At 42.6% G+C, this 21,698-nt stretch overlaps 1 protein-coding gene across 1 annotated transcript; it reads left to right on the forward strand.

The window, feature by feature from the left end:
• Window positions 1-1,014: 1,014 nt before the first annotated feature.
• MLH3 (mutL homolog 3) lies at window positions 1,015-21,566 on the forward strand (the record flags this gene model as incomplete). The annotated part of the gene is made up of 12 exons (XM_084263519.1): window positions 1,015-4,297; window positions 7,572-7,670; window positions 8,368-8,438; window positions 9,355-9,459; window positions 11,882-11,954; window positions 12,601-12,672; window positions 14,618-14,726; window positions 17,921-18,080; window positions 19,216-19,239; window positions 19,448-19,532; window positions 20,491-20,642; window positions 21,078-21,566. 12 exons carry the CDS (start codon window positions 1,015-1,017, stop codon window positions 21,150-21,152), a joined length of 4,308 nt encoding a protein of 1,435 aa, XP_084119645.1. The 3' UTR covers window positions 21,153-21,566.
• Between the last annotated feature and the right edge of the window lie 132 nt (window positions 21,567-21,698).

Genomic DNA, 21,698 nt, shown 5'->3' on the forward strand with positions numbered 1-21,698 from the left:
GGGTGTGGGGGGGGGGATGCGCGCCACGCGCTGCCGGTGAGGCGGGCTCGCCGCCCCTGTCAGCGGCCCCGTCCCTCCGGACGCGGCTTCTCTCGGGAGCGGGCGGAGGCGCGGGCGGTGAGGCCGCGGCGAGTCGTGTGGTAGCGAGCTTGGGCGCCGGGCTCGGCTCGGCTGCCCTCCTCTGCTCAGGGCGCCCCTCGGTACCTGTCGCACAGCGGGGCACCGGAGCCGGCGAGCAGCGTAGGGGGTGCGAGGAAGCATTGCACGCCCCCCCTCATCCCCCCCGGCCCCGAGTGCCACTGAGAAACCAGTGGGCGTGGAGGACTGGTAAATAGTGGGTCCTCTAATAAACAGCTTACTCAGTGTCCCGCAGGCATTCCTGAGCTCTCTGTGCCTTTCTTAGGCAAACTGCACTGGATGCTCTTGGGGCAGAATTGAGGCATCCTGAATTTATGTGAGGATGCTGAGGTAAACATGAGAGGAAAGCTGAGGTGAACATGAGTAGAAAGCTGAGGTGAACATGAGTGGAAAGCTGAGGTAAACATGAGTGGAAAGCAGCTGGCTGCCCAGGCCTGGGTGATACTCTGTTTTTCACACAAACAGAAGTGGGAGCCTTTCGCTTGCAGGTCCTTCGAGTTTTGCCTCATTGTGTTTGGCCTTTGGTTTGGGTATGTTAACTCTGAGAGCCAACATATGCTACTGATGAGCACAGACAGATTCTGGCCGTTTGCCCTGAAGGCACCAATGGTGTGTGGGTCAAAGCCTGAGCAGGAAAATAATCTTAGAAAAAGCCTCTGAATACCAGGAAAACTAATAAAAGTGAGCTTACGGGGGTAAATGAATTAAATACAAGTTTTTCCAGGCCTTTAATTTTTATTTTCTCTTTTTTTTTTTCCTTTTTAAAAATATTTTTTCCTTTTTTTTCTTTTTCCCCACACAGGGTGTTGCTTTAAGGAACATGGAGGAGTGACTTCCCTGCGGTGTATTCCAGTTTCTCATCCATGTGATTTTGACATGATTAAACGTTTGGTGGAAGATGTGCGAGCCAGGCTGCGTTCTGGAGTGACTATCAACTCACTGGGGCAGTGTGTAGAGGAGCTTGTCCTCAACAGCATCGATGCCAAAGCAACGTGTGTCGCTGTCAGGGTGGATTTGGAAGCTTTTAAGGTCCAAGTTGTGGACAACGGCTCCGGGATGGGGAGACAGGATTTACATGCAATGGGAAAGCGGTACTTCACCAGCAAGTGCAGCTCGGTGGGAGACTTGGAGAACCTGATGTTCTACGGCTTTAGAGGGGAAGCTGTGGCAAGCATAACCAACATGGCCAGCGTTGTGGAGGTTTCATCCAAGACCAGCAGGACAGCGAAAACCTTTGTGAAACTGTTTCACAACGGGCAAGCGCTGGAAGTCTGTGAAGCTGAGTTGAGCAGGCCAAGTGCCGGAACTACAGTTACCGTATGTAATCTGTTCCATCAGTTACCAGTGAGGAGAAAGTGTATGGATCCTGTGCTGGAGTTTGAGAGAGTGAGGCAGAAAATAGAGGCTATTTCACTGATGCATCCCTCTGTTTCACTTTCTTTAAGGAATGACGTCACTTGTTCTATGGTGCTTCAGCTCCCGAAGACAAGAGATACCTACTCTCGGTTTTGTCAAGTTTATGGGCTGGGCAGATCCCAGAAGTTACGGGAAATAAATCATAAATCTGGGGGATTTGAGATTAGTGGTTATATCAGCACCGAAGGGCATTACAACAAGAACATGCAGTTCTTGTATGTGAATAGAAGGCTTGTTTTAAAGACAAGGCTACATAAACTAATCGATTTTTTATTACGAAAAGAAAGTGTCATTTGCAAGGGGAAAAGTGGCCCTACGAGCAGACAGGCTAGTTCAAGTCCTGGTCGCCATCGTTGTGGCCCAGAGTTGTATGGGATCTTTATTCTCAACGTGACCTGTGCCTACAGTGACTATGATGTGTGTCTGGAACCTGCAAAGACTCTAATTGAGTTCCAGAACTGGGACGTTCTTCTAACTTGCATAGAGGAAGGAGTGAAAATGTTTTTGAAACGAGAACATTTATTTATTGAACCGTGTAGTGAGGACATCAGAGAATTCAATGAAGACAACGACTTTTGTTTGCATAGCGCTCCGGTTCCGAAGCCCTCACTCCCTGGTGAGGTGAGTGTCCAAGACAGCTTTAAGAAAGCATGTGATAAAATTGCAGACTCCTACGAAATGTGTAACTTGCAATCAAGAGATGTCAAAAGGAAATCTGTTGCTGGCAGAAAAACATCCAGTCCTGTAGAATCAAATGAAAATCGACAGGAAACTGAAATCACCCCAAATCAGACGGTTGCTGAGCCGTCTGGTACATGTGGAAATAATAAAGTGGAGATTCCACTGGCCAGCAAAGATGACACAGCTTCTGATTTCATTATATCAAATATCTCACAGCAGGAGCCAAAAGACACTAGGACTTCCCAAAAAGTGTCTGATACTCATCTGAAACCTTCAGAAAATCTTTGTTCCTCTTTCACTGGAGGTGCCAGATCAGAAATAAGAAAAATAGAGAGATGTGGTGACCTGCAGCATTGTGCAGAGGGTTGCATAAAAGGTGTGGGAAGCCAGCAAGACAAAGCAGTGCAGAAAGTCTTAAATAACGATGTTCGATTGCTGTCCGAAAGAAAAGACCCTACTGAAACAGCAACAGGACCTGAAACTGTCTCTGGAAGCTCATTGATGAGACCATGTAACGCAAGAAGAGGAGACAGGGAAACAGCTGAAGTGATAGATGATGCTGGAAGAAGGGGTGTTAGTTCAGTACCATTAAAATCGTGCTCTACACACTTCATAACGTGTGCTGTACAAAGTGAGCCCCCACGTGAAAGTGAACAACCAGGAACAAGTCTCACATTAGACACGAGGTGCAGACCCGAGCCTGGCAATGCCAAGGGTATTTTTGGCCACAAAGTGGATTTTCCAATTGGGTCTTTAAATGCCAAGGATATTTCTAGTAATACAAATAAAGAACATACACCTCCTTATGCCAGAGATGTACACGTGGCTGATGGCAATGAGTGCTTAGAGAACAGAACTTTGTCAGATCAGGTGAGCGAGGAGATAGCTGTGCCTATTGCCACCAGTAAAAGGCATGATGAGACCTCAAATGTTACAGAATTACCACTGGCAAGTTCATCAGGTTTTACTTGCAATAAAGCTATAAAAAGTACCAGAAGACAAATAGCTCTACCAAGATCCCAGCCCTCCAAGAAGCTGAGCTTGTCCACACAGCTAGGTTCTTTGGAAAAGTTCAGGAGGTACTATGGGAGAGTCAAGTGTGTGCTGCCAACACCATTGTCAGAGCAGAGTGAATTCCATCTCAGGGATTTTAATTCACAAGCTAATTCTGATTCTTCAAAGAACAAGAATGACAGTCACAGTAGCTTGAACGCTTGTCAAACTCCAGCTGTGGAAGATACAGATTCTAGTAATAGCAGCCAGATTTTTGTTTCTGTGGAAGAGACTTTATTCTGCCATGAAGAAACTTCACAGAACAATCAGGCCCTTTGTGAGAGTCCTTTTACACTGTCTGATTACTCTCAGGTTAGTAAAAACAATACAAATTGTAAAAGATCTCCAGGGTCATTGTCATCCAAACTGTCCAGAATGAAAAGTGACCACAAAGAAGTAGAACGACCTGGGGAGCAATTCCAAACAGATTCCAGTAGAAAAGATGACTGCTCTCTTGATCTTGAGTCTTCAAATAACGATTTTTTGTATAATGCTTGTCAAATGTATAAAGTCTCAGAGGAGAAAATGAGAGAATGTAATTCCAGCATTTCTACGGGGGATGCACGCTGCCAATCAGACAGCATGAGACCAGAGCCCCTGAAAAATCCTGTCAGCCCCTCATCACCCAGCAGTGTGGAAGGGGAGCACACAGTCTCTTCAAGCAGCGTTTTATCGTTACCTGCTGAAAAGGACTCTGCTCACATCATCTACAAAGATAAAAGCCCATTAGATCAAACCTCAGAACAACATGTGAAAGATACTGAACTTCCCCCTGTGACCTTCCTAAGTAATCTGGACTTCTCTGCAGACAACACAAGCACGGGTGACCCCAGGAGTGGTTTGTGTTGGTCTGACTGGATGCAAGATTTTGACGTCTCATCGGGTAAGACAATATACATCAATAAAGCAACTGGGCTGAGCACCTACAGCACTCCTCCTGCTGAAGCATTTCAAGCTGCCTGCGTGCAAGATATAACAACAATGGCTGTGAATGTTGTGTCAGAGAACGGTAAGCTGCTGGCTGTTGTAAAAATGGGCAAACCCTCTGTGTTCTGTGAGGTGCATGTGGTGTCTTGCACCTGACAGCTTACGCTGCAACAGGCTCTGCCTTACGTGGAACGGCCAGATGGAAAACAGGAAGGTGTGGGGAACCATGGAGATGGTAAAACATTAACATTCAAGACACTAAAAGATAATAAAAAGTAAAACAATGAAAAGGAATGTCAGCAACTTCTCAGCTGCTTGGTTTGCACTGGGTATTGTGGCATTTACTGTGAATAGTTATACGTCATCGTTGTTGTATTTAGAAGAACATACTTCAGAGCAAGTGTACCAGAAAAATATGGTGGGTTTTACCATTTTGTCCTAAAGAGTTATGTTTCTAAGAAGGATGCAGGGATCTCCTGGAGAGAGTCCAGAGGAGGCTACAGAGATGATTAAGGGCCTGGAACATCTCCCCTGTGAGGAAAGGCTGAGTGAGCTGGGACTGTTCAGCCCAGAGAAAAGAAGACTAAGGGGGGACCTTATTAATGTTTATAAATATCTTAAGCATGGGATGCAGGGGGAATGGGCAGCCCCTTTTCAGTGCTCTGTAGGGACAGGACAAGGGGCAATGGCTGCAAGTTGGAGCACAGGGAGTTCCACACCAACATGGGGAAGAACTTTTCCCCAGTGAGGGTGAGGGAGCCCTGGGACAGGCTGCCCAGGGGGTGTGGAGTCTCCTTCTCTGGAGAGATTCCAGCCCTGTCTGGACGCCGCCCTGTGCAATATGAGCTGGGGAGCTGCTTTGTCAGGGGGGTTGGACCCCATGAGCTCTCCAGGTCCCTTCCAACCCCAGGGATTCTATGATTCTATGATACTTTAGATGTTGTACAGCACTGGTGGTGGTTTGGTGGTGGAGCTTTTTCAGGGGTGACAGCACTGCGTTGTATTGGCTTTCCAGCGGTGTGTTGTTTGTGAGTCATTGATCTGTCGGGTTTAGTAGCCAGCCAAAGCACCACCATGTGGAGCTTGACCTTCTGCCCAAAATGTTTGGATAGTGCATTGATATTTATGAAGAGAATACCTCACGTACCCTTATGGTTACAGATGATCTATGGTCTGTAGTCTTTGGAGATGTGTATCATGTTGCATCTTGGCAATGGCATTGTTCTTAGCCTTATCATTGGTGTTACTCTCCATTGTATCAGTGGTGCCACATGTTTTGAACTCCCATCGATTCTGTTATTCTTTAGTGAGATGTCTACTGCAGCTTTTCTGCTTTTCTTAAGTTGAAGTCCAGACCTCCCACACCTTCGCAAGGTGTTTGAACTGTGGCTAGACCCTGTAGGTCTTAGATTTTCAAAATTCAACAAACATGCTCTTTTCACGTGTTTTTCAAGCAAAGGATATGAATCCCCTTTAGCCATAGGAATAAACATAATTGTGTCTTAACAAAGCATTCATGTCTCTTGAAGCTGAGCACTGGTTTGGACTGCTGTTAAGACCTAGGAGTGGAATAATTTCTTCACTTGCTATGATTGCTTTCATTTTGCTTTTTAGAGTGGTGTCAGTAACCCCATGGTGTTGACTTAGAATTTCATAGTCCCATGATTCCTTAAGAACAGTATCTCATACATAAATTTAAGGAAATTACACTGGTTGGTGGATGGAGGTAAGAATAAACCCTGTCATCCTCCATGACAGCAGTGGCCATGTGCTGTCTTTTCCAGTCAACAGAAATGTTGGATTTTGTAGGCTACGCTCAGACATCATTGTGCTGATCAACCTGATTGTTACAGGAAGATGTATCAAGCTTCATTTCACCAACAGATACCTTTTTGAATAATCTAATGCTATGCATTTGTAATAGGTTAACACCCCAGTTCAACTTGGTCTTTGTTGTTTTGCCAGCTGTGCTTACATTTTTTGTTCCTTTTATTACATTATTGACCGATATGTCATGATGCCAGTGTATTTTAATGATCTACTGGAAGCAACTGAAAATCACTACTCAAGTATGGTGATAGTATGTGGTTTGCATTTATAAATTAGATGTGTTATCACCCTGAGCACCTTTTCTGATGTTACTTGTCAGAAAAATTGTATTAATAATACTTCTGCCAGCTCTGAATGCTTACTGGCCTTTGGGCAAGAATATCCTTAGCTTTATTAAAAATATATGCCCTGAACAAGGATTTTCCCTGCAACAAGAAGCAGGGAAATGAGTTTTTCTTTACGAATCTCTGTATAAAATACTGGACTTCTGTCTGTATGGATGGTGGATGCTTCTGTGAATTTGAGGGGTAAAACCTTTCGATGACAATTTAGGCAGCATTCTTCAATTTGCTGCAGTTCAGCAAGAACCCCGACAGCCCATCTTGTCCTCTAGGTTTAGTGGCAATGGGATGCTGAGTTAACTCTCCCATGCTGGGCTTCCAGTTTGGATTCTTCAAAGGATTCTTGGTCCCCAGGGTAGGACCATCGTTAGCTGTTAGTGGAACAGATCCAATGGTCAGGAATCCATGGACTGGCCTAGGATGTCGTAGAGCCTTTCCACACCGCGCTTATCAGCACGCAGCTGGTTTTCTTTGGCGTTATCACTCTGCCACTTTTCCGGAATGCACACCCTTAATTTCTTAATAGAAAGGAACTTTTATTAATTCATTATTATTTCACAAAAGAATAGAAGCCTGAATTGTACCAAAGGAAGGGTGAAATGTTTACCCCTGCGCTGGAAATCCGAGCCACTTTTCTTAATAATCTTGATAACAGTGTTGATTTGTAATATCGTTAAATCATTTTTGGGTGGGTAGGAACATGTTGTTAGGCTTCCTCTGATATCTCATGTTGTCTCACTGACTTGTCCTTTTCAGGTTTACAAGTTCCCGATAACTGTAGTAAGTATTGATAAGAGTGGTGATTGACAGTTTTACCACACCTTAACAGAGCAAAGTCACAGACTTTACTATGAGACTCCTCTTTCCTTTGGGGAATAATGCTTCTAGTTGCACTGATTCTGGAAATAATCCTTAGGGCATTACAGCAGCAGCCAGTTTTTAAGAAGGACAGTCTTGCAGAAGCCATGGTAATATTTTAAAATGATACATTTCCTGGTGCAAATGTGTCTGATAATTCTCAGCTTTTAACATATATGTGCTGTTATTTCTTAATATTAGATTGCAAAATCTCTTAGTTTGTACAGGGCTAAGCACATGATCGTTGATGAGAATCTAGTAATTGTATAACCTTTTGTGATTTTGCATGCTGGTGAATCTGCAGCAGTAAATTTATATTGTGTTTAGGAATTCAGTTCAGGTGCCATCCCTTTAGAAGCGAGATTGTGCTACCCTTCCTTCCTAGACCTCGCAAAGAGAAGACTCTAGCAAGCCAGGATCTGAGAGGTAGGGCCAGCTTTCCAGGACACAGTGTTCTGCAGTTTAAAAAAAATCAAAGAACTCTCCCAGATGTCCCAACAGGAACCCAGAATTACTCAAGGTCTGTTAACAATGGGACTGTGTGAGTCATCTCAAATCTAGAACTGGAAAAAAAAATATCTTTTGGGGTTGAAGGCAGGTTAGGGGATACTTATTTACAGGATGAAATACCCAGTTCTTTGTTAAATTATGTCACAAGTTTAAAGAATAATTACCTACTCCCTTCTTTGTACTTGTTCCAACCTTGGAATGTGAAAAATAGTTTCAATCCTCACTTCTTTTTTTTTTTTTTACTTTTTTTTTTTGTGTGTGTGTGTGTGGAAAGGATGAAATCACCTTTTTGGTATGTGGCTTTGTCCAGAGAGAGTGGGTAGCTAACCAGGTCTGTCTTTCTCCCTGTTGCCCCTTTCCCAGTTTCCAGGGCCTTTTCAATTGTGCTGCAGCATGTTTAGGAGTCAAAAAGCTGCACAGTGTCCTTCCTAGTTAAAGCAGAGAATAGAGAAGCTCAGTCTTAAGTTCCATTATTTATTTCTACGTTCTCCCCTTTTTATGATGGAGAAAAACAAAACAATACTTGTAATAGGTAGAGGTGCCCTGTGCACTTTCTGTTGATGGATGGTTGTAGTCCATCCACAAGACATGTTATCTACACTGTCTTTCACAGATGCTGAAGGGGAGTCTCTCCAGTCGTTGCTTTCAGAATGGGATAATCCTGTTTTTGTTCCCTGCCCAGAGGTAAGTATTATCTCTGATCTTATGCTAAAATAGCAGTCACTTCAGCCTTATAACTTATATTGCATAGAAATTGTTCAGTGATATGTTAGCTATAAACCTGGCAGTCAGGCATTTCATAGACTGTTTATGTGTAAATTGTTGTGGATTCATTCTAAGTCAGGGTATCAGGCTAATCCATTGCTTTAAGTAATTCCAAAAGCAAAACATTATTGTAAATTGCCTTTCCCTCTGCAGAGATAGACATCTTAAGATTAAAAGTTAAAGGATGGAAAAATTGTGTGTCCTCTTTGTGGAGAGAGTTAAAATAACCCAGCTTTCTTCCGTGGGATGCAATGGATCTTAAAAATGTATTCTACTATGTTTGTTTTTATAGCCTGGCAGGATTATAGCATGTGAGAGGGAAACAATGCTGGAGCTTTTAGAAAAACTTCCTTTGTTGTCATGAGATAGCATTATCTTTAATCATCATGTTGTGTGTGTGTGTAAACATATGTATGTAACCATTTCCACCTGCAAACAATAGGGATGGAGTAGCAAACCACCTGCTGGTGAGTTTCTGAACAGTTCTGTTCATTTGTTGCTGTGACTCATTACAGGGTAATACATCTTTTGTGATGCAATCCACTGAGGGCTCAAGTTGGCTGATAATTAACTTCAGGTTTTCTGATAGGTACTTGAAAATCAGCCCGAAGGCATTGAAGTTAGCAGGTAATATCCAGATGGGAAAGTAGATGGAGATGGGAAGCAGAGGGAATGGCTGCATTAGTTAGTGCTTTCCCTGGGTAGAAAGTTTGGTTTGTCAAAATACACATTTTTTCCCCAGTTTTTCTTAAAGCTGAATTGTTGGGGGTATTTTGTGTGTGTCTGTGGGGGGGTTTGCCATATCCTTTATAGCCTGTTTGATCTGTTTTTCCAGATTGCTGTTGATGTGACCAGCAGTCAGGCTGACAATCTGGCTGTGAAAATTCACAATGTCTTGTATCCTTACCGTTTCACCAAAGACATGGTGCACTCAATGCAGGTACAACATGATCTCTCACTACATTTCTCCACCCAGCAAATGGGATTTGCTGATGTTTCTGCCTGGTGGGAAATAGGTAGCCATGGAGATAGTTTATATCCCTAATTTTCACAAGCACAAACAGAGTTCTTGGTTGCTGTGTGATACCAGCAGACACATGTTATGCCAGATCTTAGTATCATCTCATGGTTAATCAGCTATGTACAAGTGACTCAAAAATTCATTGGCTGTATGGGTAAATCAAGAGACAGCCCTCTTACTGCTGCTTAAAAACACTGTTCAATAAATGATATTTCAATGGGCAGGTCGTTACAGTTCATATTCCTCTGAAATCTGTATCCTGTGTCTTCCATTTTTGTTGACCTCAGAAATTCAAATTCAGTTCCTGAACAGAGTGGTTTCAAAAGCAAATCCCAGATTTTGTGGAAAGCCTTGAAATTTCACCTTAAGATTTATGTCTGCCCTGAAAAATGATTCTTGAAAGTGGCAACACAGCATCAAGTTTAACTGTTTCAGTGCTTCCTTATCAAATGTTTTGAATGTTAGCTTAAAAGCTAATGCAAGTGTATGGCTTCAGCTTAGATTCTTTGATAGTTTGCCTGGATAGAAGTGCCAAAGTGTTTGCTCTCCCTGTCTTGCATCCCAGTTAGTGTTATTCTCATGCAGTCAGGTTGCTGACTTCGAGTTTGCAGGTTCTGACTGTGTGGAACATGGTAGTGTTGATCTCCAGGGTGGAAAGGGATCCAAATGATGCTTACTTATGTTGTGTGTGCAAAAATAACAGGAATCAATAGAGTTATTACAGTGAACAGATTATGTTTCAAAAAGATGGGAGAGGAAAGCTGGAAAACTACTGTTCTTTAAAACTTGCTGAGTGGTTCTGTGATTAACTTTACCTGCATAATATTTTCCTTTGTATGTTTTTAAGAAGGTAAAGCTAGAAGAAATTACCACTACCCATCTCTGAAGAAGCTAAATACTGCCTTCAGTCTGAATCTTTGTAGAAAAGGCCAAAAGCACAAAATGTTGCATCATGCCACAGGAAAAGTATAAAAAGAGTCATTAATGTCTTGCATCCCTGCAAAGAAATAGGATCATCTGTTCATTTTTACTTAGGAGGTGAACAGTGCACATGTTGTGAGACAGAATTCAGAGTAAGCTGGGTCTGTGCAACTTGAGGAGACAGCTCTGTAGCTCTGGTTGATTTCTGATGCTTGAGGAGAAGGTGGAATCAAGTCACAGAGGCAAATTCTACATCAGAAAATGAGGGGAAAAAAAGCTTACTGGCCCCTATAGGCCAGGTTGAAAGAGGTTGTTTACATTTTCTTTTGGTGATACCAGGAAATCAAATGCTGGAGAGTGTTGCTGTGCACAGGTTTAATTCCTCACTGTGGTGGTTTAACTCCAGCTGGTAACTGAGCACCATACAGCCTCTTGCTCACCCCTTCCCCCAGGGGGATGGGGAGGAGAGTGGGAAAAAAAAGCCTCATGCATTGAGACAGCTTAATAGGATAACAAAGGAAGATAATAATAGTAGTAACAACAACAACAACAATAATTCAAACAGTTGCACAGATACAATTACTCACCATATGCAGAAGGAAAAAAACCACCCCAATGCCCAGTCTGTTTCCAGGCAGTGAGTCTACCTCCTGGCTGGCCTCCCTGGGTCTATCTGGAGCGTGATGTTCTCTGGTAGGGAATGTCCCTCTGGCCAGTCTGGGCCAACTGTCCTGGCTGTGCACCCCCAGCTCCTTGTGCACCTGGCAGGGTGTGAGAGGCCGGAAAAGTCCTTGACTTGGTGTAGACACCACAGCTACCTAGAGACAACTAAATACATCACTGTGTTATCAACATTATTCTCATTCAAACACATCACTGTACAAATCACTAGAAAGAAAACTAGATGGACCTCAGCTGGAAGCAGGGCACCAATTCAAGGAGGCTTTTACATGACCATTGAAGCCATTCAGTAAATTTCCAGCTCCACCTTAGAACAAGTGGAACTCTTGCCCTTAGGAGTCTCTCTGGGGGGGAAAAAAACAATACAATAAAATATTCAGAAATATTTCCTTGGATATTTCAAAACTTTCTCTTAGTTCCAGATTAAACTGTTTCATGACCGATTTATGGTCGTATAACTTTATGCCAGCATTGTCTTAGCTTAAATATTTGCTGCCTTTTCCATATCTAGTCCCCCACTGTATTTATGAAGAGTAATTACATACCTTCTCAGTCTTGGTTTTCCTAGGCCAAATTCTTTAAGCCTGTGGGATTAGAAAAGATATGGTTTCTACCCCTCTAATCATCCTACTAGCTATTGGTTGCATTTGATCCTTTTTTGGTTATGATTTTCTTTCATTTACCTTCATTTTAAAACGAATTTTACCAATGGCTAATGATTTTTCTGAGTATCTTGCAGGTTCTTCAGCAAGTGGACAATAAATTTATCGTTTGTTTAATCAACACTAGGAATGAACTGGATAAAAAGGCAGGTAAGAGTGGCTGTTAACATGAAGTTGAGGTGGTTGTCAAGTGCAGTTACCCAGAAGGAACACTGTCCTCTTAGTATTCTCTTCTTGCCTTGGGATGATACTGTGAGTAGAGGAAAATGTTAGCCTTCACTTGAAATGTCCTGGATCATCTTTATCTTTATTTTGGACATTGTTGAATGTTCCTACTGCCTTCAGATTAGTGTTATAAAAATAGATTGTACTCAAATTACTAACATCTTTCAGACTCTGCTCGGGGTGTCTGGACATAATCATTGTTGGAGCTTGCAGAAGCTGTACAAAAAAGGCATTCAAAGCCAGTTTTTGCAACGTTTTTAAAGACTGTATCAAACAGAACAGTTTGTGGGTGACCTCAGCTCTCCTTCTGAAGTTAGATGAAGATGTCAATAGACAAGAGTTTCTGACTCAATCTAATTACCTTAATTTAAATGCCAATTTGGATAACTGAATTTCTGTTCTGTAGTGACTTTGTGTTCTGCCAGCACAGCCGCCTCCTCACTTTATTTCTGTAAAACTGGCTGATAGTTATCTTCTAAATGTGGCCTCTAGGGAATGGTCATTCTTCCCAACCTGTGCAGCTCCTTGGTACCAAGTTGCCCGTTTCTCATCTGTTGTGGTACATTTTTAGATGGAAACCTCCTCATTTTGGTGGACCAACATGCGGCTCATGAACGGATCCGCTTGGAGCACCTTATTGCAGGTGAGGATTCTGTTGGTCTTAGGAGAAAAGGTAATTAATTAGTGCACAGAAGAGTACAGACAAGCTGTCTGGGATGTGTGGAACCTGTGACTAGTGGTGTTCCCCAGGGCTTGGTGTTGGGTCCGGTTCTGTTTAATATCTTCACTGACGACCTTGATGAGGGAATAACATCCACCCTCAGCAAGTGCTGATGATACAGAGATGGGAGGGGTGGCTGACACACAGGACACTGCGCTGCCATCCAGAGAGACCTGGACAGGCTGGAGAGCTGGGCAGGGAGAGACCAGATGAGGTTCAACAAAAGCAAGTGGAGAGTCTGGCACCTGGGAAGGAATAACTGCTGGAATCAGTACAGGCTGGGGGATGACCTGCTGGAGAAGAGCTCTGTGGAGAAGGACCTGGGGGTCCTGTTGGATGACAGGTTGGCCATGAGCCAGCAGTGTGCCCTGGGGGCTGAGAGAGACAATGGGATCCTGGAGGCCATCAGGAGGAGTGTGGCCAGCAGGTCACAGGAGGGGATCTTCCCCCTCTACTCTGCCCTGGTCAGGCCCCACCTGGAGTGTTGTGTCCAGTTCTGGGCTCCCTGGGATAAAAAAGACAGGGATCTCCTGGAGAGAGTCCAGAGGAGGCTACAGAGATGATGAAGGGCCTGGAGCATCTCCCCTGTGAGGAAAGGCTGAGTGAGCTGGGACTGTTCAGCCCAGAGAAAAGACGACTAAGGGGGGACCTTATTAATGTTTATCAATATCTGAAGTATGGGATGCAGGGGGAATGGGCAGCCCCTTTTCAGTGTCTGTGGGGACAGGACAAGGGGCAATGGCTGCAAGTTGGAGCACAGGAAGTTCCACACCAACATGGGGAAGAACTTTTCCCCAGTGAGGGTGAGGGAGCCCTGGGACAGGCTGCCCGGGGGTGTGGAGTCTCCTTCTCTGGAGAGATTCCAGCCCCGTCTGGACGCCACCCTGTGCAATATGAGCTGGGGAGCTGCTTTGGCAGGGGGGTTGGACCCCATGAGCTCTCCAGGTCCCTTCCAACTGTGATTCTGTGATTCTATAGGATATTCATTTGTCATCTTTGTCCTGATCCCTCAGGGAGTGCAGACCTTCAGTATCTATAGCAGTCATAGTATTGGCAGCTGAAAATTGTTACAGTCTTTCCAAATATAGAAGATATACACCCTACCCACGGATCAAACTAAAATAGTCCTGACATAATGAAAGAGCAGGAAGACTGATAGGAAAAACAATGAAGAGGAAATAGAACAACATCAATAAGATTATGTGGTTACACGATGAAGAATAAGACATGGGATGCAGAGTAAAGAGCACAGTTCATTCAGTTCCTTTTTTAGCTGAATACTGTGCATAAAGCCTAAAATTTCCACAATCTGAAACTGTTTGCAAAGGGATAATAGCCTTCTCTGTAAGCTCATTAGCCACTGGTTTCAGTGTTAAAAAGCACAATAGCCATCCATCAAGTACTTAAAAATCATTGACCTTCTCTTTCATCAACAAATACTGCGCAGTTCCTGCAGAGAGGGTTCCAGGAACTCTGCTCCTTTTGGTCAGGTACTGAAAAAAAAGTGAAAAGACTGAAGGGAGAAATGCTTAATGAATAGTATTTTAATTCCAATTTGTATCAGACTTTTCTGTGGAAAACTTGCTCTCTGAGAGCTGAGCTAAATATATCAGTATTTTTTCTGCTATTTAGGGTGACTCTTTTTTGGAACTGGTGGGAAAAAAACAAAGTGGCATTAACCAACCCTTCCTCAGGGACTAGATGTCTGGTTTGTGACATTCCCAGTCCTCCACAAATTTCAGGAGAAGGCATTCTGTGGTCACTTTTTAATCCAAACAGAGGATTACATGCCAAACCATAGGGTCATTAAGGGTGATGCCTGTGTAAATATTCTAAGAGGGGATACTTCTAAACCATTCATTCACAGATTCCTATGAGAAGGAAGCTGCAGCATGTGGCAAGAAGAAATTACTGTCCTCCTCCATCTCTCCCCCTTTGGAGATTGAAGTTACAGAAGAACAAAGAAGGCTTCTACGGTTAGTAATGGATGATAGCTCTAAACTTTTGGGGGTGGCTCTGTTGACCAGGGAGATGTCTATATATTGCTAGGTTACCAAAAAGCTCAGGAAAGAAGCTGGTGCTTCTTTCTGAGACCAATTGGCTATAGCTATGCTGAGGAAAGTAGGTGTGCTTCCCAGGCACATCCTTACAACATCTCAAGTTGAAACGCTCTGGTGTGACATCTCTGTGTCTCTCCAGTGTGGTTTGGTTTCCTTGGGAAAGTAAACCTTCATGTGTGGGCCAGAAGAGTGCCAAGGCTGTCTCCAAGAGATCTTACTGCCTAGGGCTCAGGTTTTGGGAGTGTGCCCTGGAGTGCAGAGCCCACAGTATCAATCACATCACTAATTTAACTGGCACTGTTTGAGAAGAGAAGGACGGGCTGTGGAAAGTTGGGATTGTCATCCTTCAAAAATGCATTCCTTAATCCTAGGTGCCTGCTGAGAGCAGTTTCTCAAATGTTTCAGAATAATGGCTTCACTACTGTTCAGGTGTTTACCTGCTGTACTGCAGGAGTTTAGGTAGAGATTTGTTGTTGGACTATTGGAGACCTATTAGACACCAGTCAAACTTGTCCCCCAGAATCCCTGTCTGTCACCTGCCACATGCATGTGTGGTTTTTTTCTTCCCCTTCATTGTTCTTCATTTTCAGGTGAAGTTCCACCTAACATTCACAGTACTACCTCAGTTTTCTCAAACTGTTTTTAAATTACTCCTTAAGATCATTATAGGGATACATCTGTTTGGTGTCAAGCCCTTCTTGGGTGTATTCCAATCATAACAGTATCACTGCTGTATCCGTTTGGTGACTCTTGTGTGTGACAGTGGCCAATACCAGAAATTCCAAAGCAAGGTGTAAGGCACTGTTATGTTCCACCTGCCTTAGGGAAACACTAGAGAACAGAATTGTTGCTGTTCACAGTTCAGTAATATTTGGATGCTCTTGTTGTTCTTACCTCTTAAATATGTTTTTGATAACATCACTATATTTGTAATGCCTCTTGCTCAACCTGGAATTGTTTTTCCACTCATCTTTGCATGTTTTCCATTTTGGATATATCTACTTCTGAGGCTGGGTGGCCAGAACTGATGCAGTGTATCAAGTGAGGGTATCCCACTGACTTGTAGAGTCTGCTTTTTTGGCTACTGCAGCTTGCATGAACTGCTTGGTTATTGCATGGGCATGACAATGTAACACAAAGTTGAGGGTTTGTTTTTCAATTTTGCTATTTAGGTAGAAGCCAACAAAACTTACAAACAGATCAGATTATTACAGATAATTTGCATGTATTTGTCTTTAGAAGCAGTGAATTTTTAAGCCCATTTTTCATTATACCTTTTTCATTCATCCTACTGATTTCATTAATAGTTTTTCTACTTGCTTTAAGTTCTGATTGAGTTCAACATCATCTTTAGTCTCAGCTAACCTAAATAATTTTGTGTTTTCTACAAATTTGCCTGCTTGATAGTGCCCCTTCTTTTCCACATCATTAATAAACAATGATGAAGATAAAGATCAGGACTCATGTCCTGTTGAACACTGACCATCTGTTGCCAGCCAACACTTTTTCCATAATCTCTGAATCATGACAAATGTTCCTTCTTTATCCATGAGAACTTCTTGTATTTGCATTTCTGTCCACTTTTAAGAGGTGGCATCAGAGGCTTTTTGAAAGATCAAATAAATTGTGAGCTACTTTTCTTCATCAGCTAAATCACAAACATACTACAAAAATCAGTAAGATAATCAGAAAGGTGTGGTTTTCTTTTAAGGACAGTGGTTAAATTATTCAGTGGAGTGTGGTGCCAGTTGTGATTTTCAGTTACCACTTCAGATAATTGATTCAAGAACCTTACTGGTGCTGGCATATACTGGTGCTTTATTGTGGGGGGGGTTATTTTATCAGTATTCACTGGCAGTTCATCTTACAGTCACTCTGCAAGACTATCCTTACTAAACTGCTATGAATTAAAAGTATAGTGTAAAAATCTAAATCCTGTTGTTATTATTGCTGGCAGAGTATTGACCCCATCCTGTGGTAAAGTTTGAGGTAATGAAATAAATTAACTTCCCTAAGAGACCTTCTTCCTCTTCAGCTAGGCTTGCTGTTTAATAGCTCAGCTGGCCCTCTGGTTCACCTGCAGCTTTGATTCTATTATTTCTCTGTTAGGCATTGCAGTAAAGCATTGTTTGCATTGTTCTCTTGACTCTCCTGAACTTCCTTTTTTTTTTTATTCCCCAGAAAAAGAAAGAAAGAAAAAAAAAGCAAAAAAAAAAAAAAGCCTGCTTGATTTCAGTAGCAGTTTGGATTCTGTCATTTCTCCACAATCTCTTTGCTCTTCCTAAAGGCTTTACATGTCTTTGTTTTTGGGTAAAACCACCCAAGTTATCTCCATATTTTCATGACTTGGTTTTAGTAAGTTTAGATTAGCTTCTTTATTTTCTGTTCAAAGAACCTATTTTCTAAAGTTGACCTTCACCACCTTTGTTTTAAGTGAATATTCCCTGAATTAATAAAATCAACTCTATATTGTTACAGTTGTTCTCATTTTGAAGACAAGTTCTCATCTGATCATGAAGTCCTGGGTTTTTTGTGTGTGTTTTTCCACCCACAGGGTGACATATGTCAGCTTAACTAGAGGTTCTTTCCTGGGTTCTCTTTGCTTAATGGGATATAAAGTTCATTAAACCAGCATAAATTTCTTAGAGCATTTTTTTTCCCAGTGTAAATATTTGCCATTACTCACCAATTGAAATAACTTATTTATTTATTTATTTAGATTAGACTTAAAGGACTCTTCATGCTGTGTGATGTCAGTATTTGGAGTGTTTGTGTGTGGTGAACCAGACACCTTGTGCATCTTTAGAAAAGACAGACTTCTAAATTTAGGCCCAAAGCTTCTCACCACATAATACAGGAACTCTTTAGATCTTGTGGTGGTGAAACATGAAAGATGCACAGTTGATTTTGAGTGAAAAAAATGTGGCCAAATACAGGCTGAAAGGGCAAAATTTCTTGGCATCTCAGGGTGTGTGGATTTGGAGACTGGAAACTGCTGCAGGAAGAAACCTACATGGGGACTAAAGAAGTATTTCTGTGTCCTGTGGAGACACAGCTACTGTGCTGGTTATCTTATTTCTGATATATATATATATATTTTATCCCCTCAGGTGCTGCTACAAAAACTTGGAGGACTTGGGTCTTGAATTATCATTTCCTGAGACCACCAGCTCCCTGGTTCTAGTGAGAAAAGTGCCGCTGTGCTTTGTAGAAAGAGAAGCCAACGAACTGCGGCGGAAGAGACACCCTGTCACTAAAAGCATTGTGGAGGTCAGATATGGGTGCTACCAGGCCACCTTCTGGTTTAGTGGCCCAGGGTATTAGATATCTCTGTTAGAAGACAGTGAGGTCCCTTGGTAAATACAGGTGCCATCCCTTTTAGTAGCTAAACAGTCCCACAGCTAAAATCCCTGAACTGTAACAGAGACAATAGGAGACTGTTCCAGACTTGTACTCATGGAGAAGCTAAGAAAAATGGTATGTAGTACAGATGTTTCAAGAGTTTACTGTTCATTAATGCTTGAATTAACAGTAAAATTATTAATATTACTGAGACAGAAATATTATTAGTTAGGATTCAAAGTCATTTTCATCAGTCTCTATACAGGCAGTGCAGCTTTCTAAAAGCTGCTGTTCCAGATGCTCCACAGTTTGAGGAAGAAACTGATGAACTGATTGTTTGTAATTTCCACTGTAAACAGCTCTCCACAATCATAACAGCTTCGAGGACTCCTTAAAACCATTTCTGCATTAGGCTGAGCCATTGTGCATCAGTCCCATCTTGCCATAGATCTCGTTTGATGTGAAGAGACAGAGAAGATGATTATTCTGATTAAATTTTCTTTCCAACCTTGCTATAACTGGGAAGTGGTGTGATCTGGGAGCCAAGAGCACTAGAAGCAGCAGAGTAGGGATCATGTCTCTGCCCCACGAGCATTCATTCTTAGTTGACACCTCAAGATCTCATGGGCATTTTGGCAGATGTATTCTGCAGTCCATTTTATTTCAATTGGGACTGGTGGCACCTATTCATAATTGATTATGAATTGATTGTGGTTTAGGCATCAGAAATTAAGTTCCTATGGACTGTTATCCACAGAAGAAAGGGCAACTATTTAAAGATAACATGCATTCATTGCACTCTGAGGTATGAGAGTTCCATTATACCCATTCTGCAGATAGGAAGCTGATGCAGAGGGAAACCAAGTAATTAGTCTGAAGTCTGATAAGATACTTGTCAGGACTTGCACCCGAATCTTTCACTCTCTGGCCACTGTTCTAGCAACAGCATCATTTTTCTGGTTCTGTCAGTTACACAGTAAATTATACACAGATGTGGTCAAAGCAGGGGATGGGCAATGAGAGGGACAAATAGCAACTGATGGTACCTCCTTTTTCTTTCCAGGAGCTTATCCATGAACAAGTTGAGGTGAGTTGCTGCCTGCTTCTAAAGCTGACTATAATAATGCAAAACTTACTGCGTGAACCAAAGGCAGTAAGTGTGTTAAGCCTCAAATGAGAGAGGTGAGCTAGACAATCCACTAGCTTTCCCTCATTTTTAGTTTCCTTTGTGTTACAGTTCTTCCTTTGTCTCTTATTAAATGGAAACTGAGATGATGTTCCCTTACTATTTTTAGCTAGTGCAGACCACAGGAGGAGGAGCACGAGGATCCACTCTGCCTCTGACATTTCTGAAGGTGTTAGCTTCCCAGGCCTGTCATGGTAGGAAAACTGTACTTTTCTTTCACAGGCTTTCTTTTAATTTGTTTTACCCTCTCTGTCTCTGCACAAGATGCTCCAAGGAGCAGTGTTTGCAGAAATCCTGGTAGTACAGAAATCCTGGTATCACAGACTGTATGTGTTTCATAGGGGTGAGATAATGGTCTTTTCATGGACAGCACTGAGAGGGACAAGCAATCCTTGTCTGATTCATTCGTGTATAGGCTTAACGTTCCCTCCAGCCCTCACATGAAACACACACAGAACACAGTTGTAAGATGCACTCATCTGTATGAGCTCTAAACCATTCCAACAACAGCTTTGTGAAGGGACAAGGAGAGGTGCTGAAATCTGCTTGAAAGCAAGCAGGAAAGAAGACACTCTTCCCCAAAAGCATTTTTTATTTCATTTAAGTATCAAAAGTGCAAGTTTTGTGCACTATTGTAAGCATCAAAAGTGTGCCTGTGCCCTTTCAAGGGATTTTGGAAGGAATGCAGTAAGCAATAACATCTTCTAAGGGACTGTTGCTTTCCAGCACCTGGAAATGAGCAGACCTTACCGGTGTAGACTGCAGTAGCTCTAGGCTCCTGTGGCAGATCCTGTGCCACAGACAATTAAGGTTATGCTCAAGGGGTAAACGTGAACCAAAAGCATCTGTTTCACAGAGTGTCACTGCACTCTGCAAATGGCACACAATATATGCAAGTCCCCAAATGCAGATTGCAGATGTTCTTGTGCATGGGTGAAGGCTGAAAACTGCCAACACCTCTGAAACGACTCCCTAACGTGCTGTGTGGATTTCCTCTGGATGCCACTAGACACTTGCTTCTGAGAAAGGACTTAGCAGCAGGCCTTTGGTCTTGGAACTGATGCCTGTCAGCAGCAGGCACAAAGAACTGGTAAAGCCTATGGAACTGGTAGTAGCATTAGTGAAGAATTTGTATGGGTTTTCTTTTTTCAGGTGCAATTAAGTTTAATGAGCATTTGACTTTAGAGGAGAGCTGCAAGCTTATTGAAGCTTTGTCATCTTGCCAGCTGCCCTTCCAGTGTGCCCATGGAAGACCTTCCATGATGCCTCTTGCAGACATAGACCATCTACAGCAGGAAAAGCAGGTACAGTGTGGGACACAGATAACACCTCTGATAACACACACTCTGGCTTGAGAGGCATGTCATGTATGTGTGTATTAGAACTGGAATGGTCTGGTTTGACACCATCACCACTGTCTGTATCTTAAATTTTTACATAGCTGTTAGCAATAGAACAAAACTTGAGCACATTACACCCCTGTCTTGCAAACATGTTAGCAGTGATCTTGCCATATTTCATTTGAATGGCAACACTGACTTGAATGCATCCACTAGTCCTTTAAGTTAAGCATGTATTTGGATTTCAAGTGTTAAGTTATGAAATTGGATTCTATGGAAAGTCAGGTGGAGTTAGCTATTAAAGAGACTTGGGGATTACTGTATTAGGGCAGAGTATGGAGGCATTGAAGCTCCTTTACTTGCTTCTAATTTAGTGCTTCTTAATTTTTCTCCCTCCAGCCTAAGCCTAATATGGCTAGACTTCGGAAGATGGCACGAGCATGGCACCTATTTGGGAAAAAAAAAAGGCCCTAATAAAAAGTTAAGACTGTAAACTGCAGCCACCAGAAGTGTTGGTATGATCCAGGTCCTGCTGTCGCTGGACAACTCTGCCTTGTGCAAAGCCAAGTTTCTGAGCCAGGGTAGTCACTGAAGTTCTGCTACAAGTACTGACCTAAGAAGCAGAGATCAGAGGGAACTTGGAAGGAGGAGCTCACCCTGGGAGCCTGGAGAAGCATCTTCAGGATTAAGGAATTACATTGTAAGCCTAAGCCCTATGTCAGTACTTGACTGATGGAAGAAGTTGCAGCCACTCACAGTTAGTGAAGTGCTTTTCCTCTGCAAGCATGGAGTGCTTCTGCCTGAGAGAGGAGACTTTTACTTAATGTATTTTATAGTGCTTTGAAAATTGAGAGGTATTTATTAATAAAATTAACATGCTAAACGCTTTCTTTGGACTCATAGCAGTGGTTGGAATGAGGATTGACCAGCTTAGGTCAATTTAGGATCAAAAAACATTCTTTTTATTTAACTAAGCAGTGAATGACACACCCAGCTGTTTTCTCCAGCTCCCTGCAGTTT

The sequence above is a fragment of the Gallinula chloropus genome, assembly GCF_964237585.1.
Source record: "Gallinula chloropus genome assembly, chromosome: 4".
In the NCBI taxonomy this organism is placed as follows: domain Eukaryota; kingdom Metazoa; phylum Chordata; class Aves; order Gruiformes; family Rallidae; genus Gallinula; species Gallinula chloropus.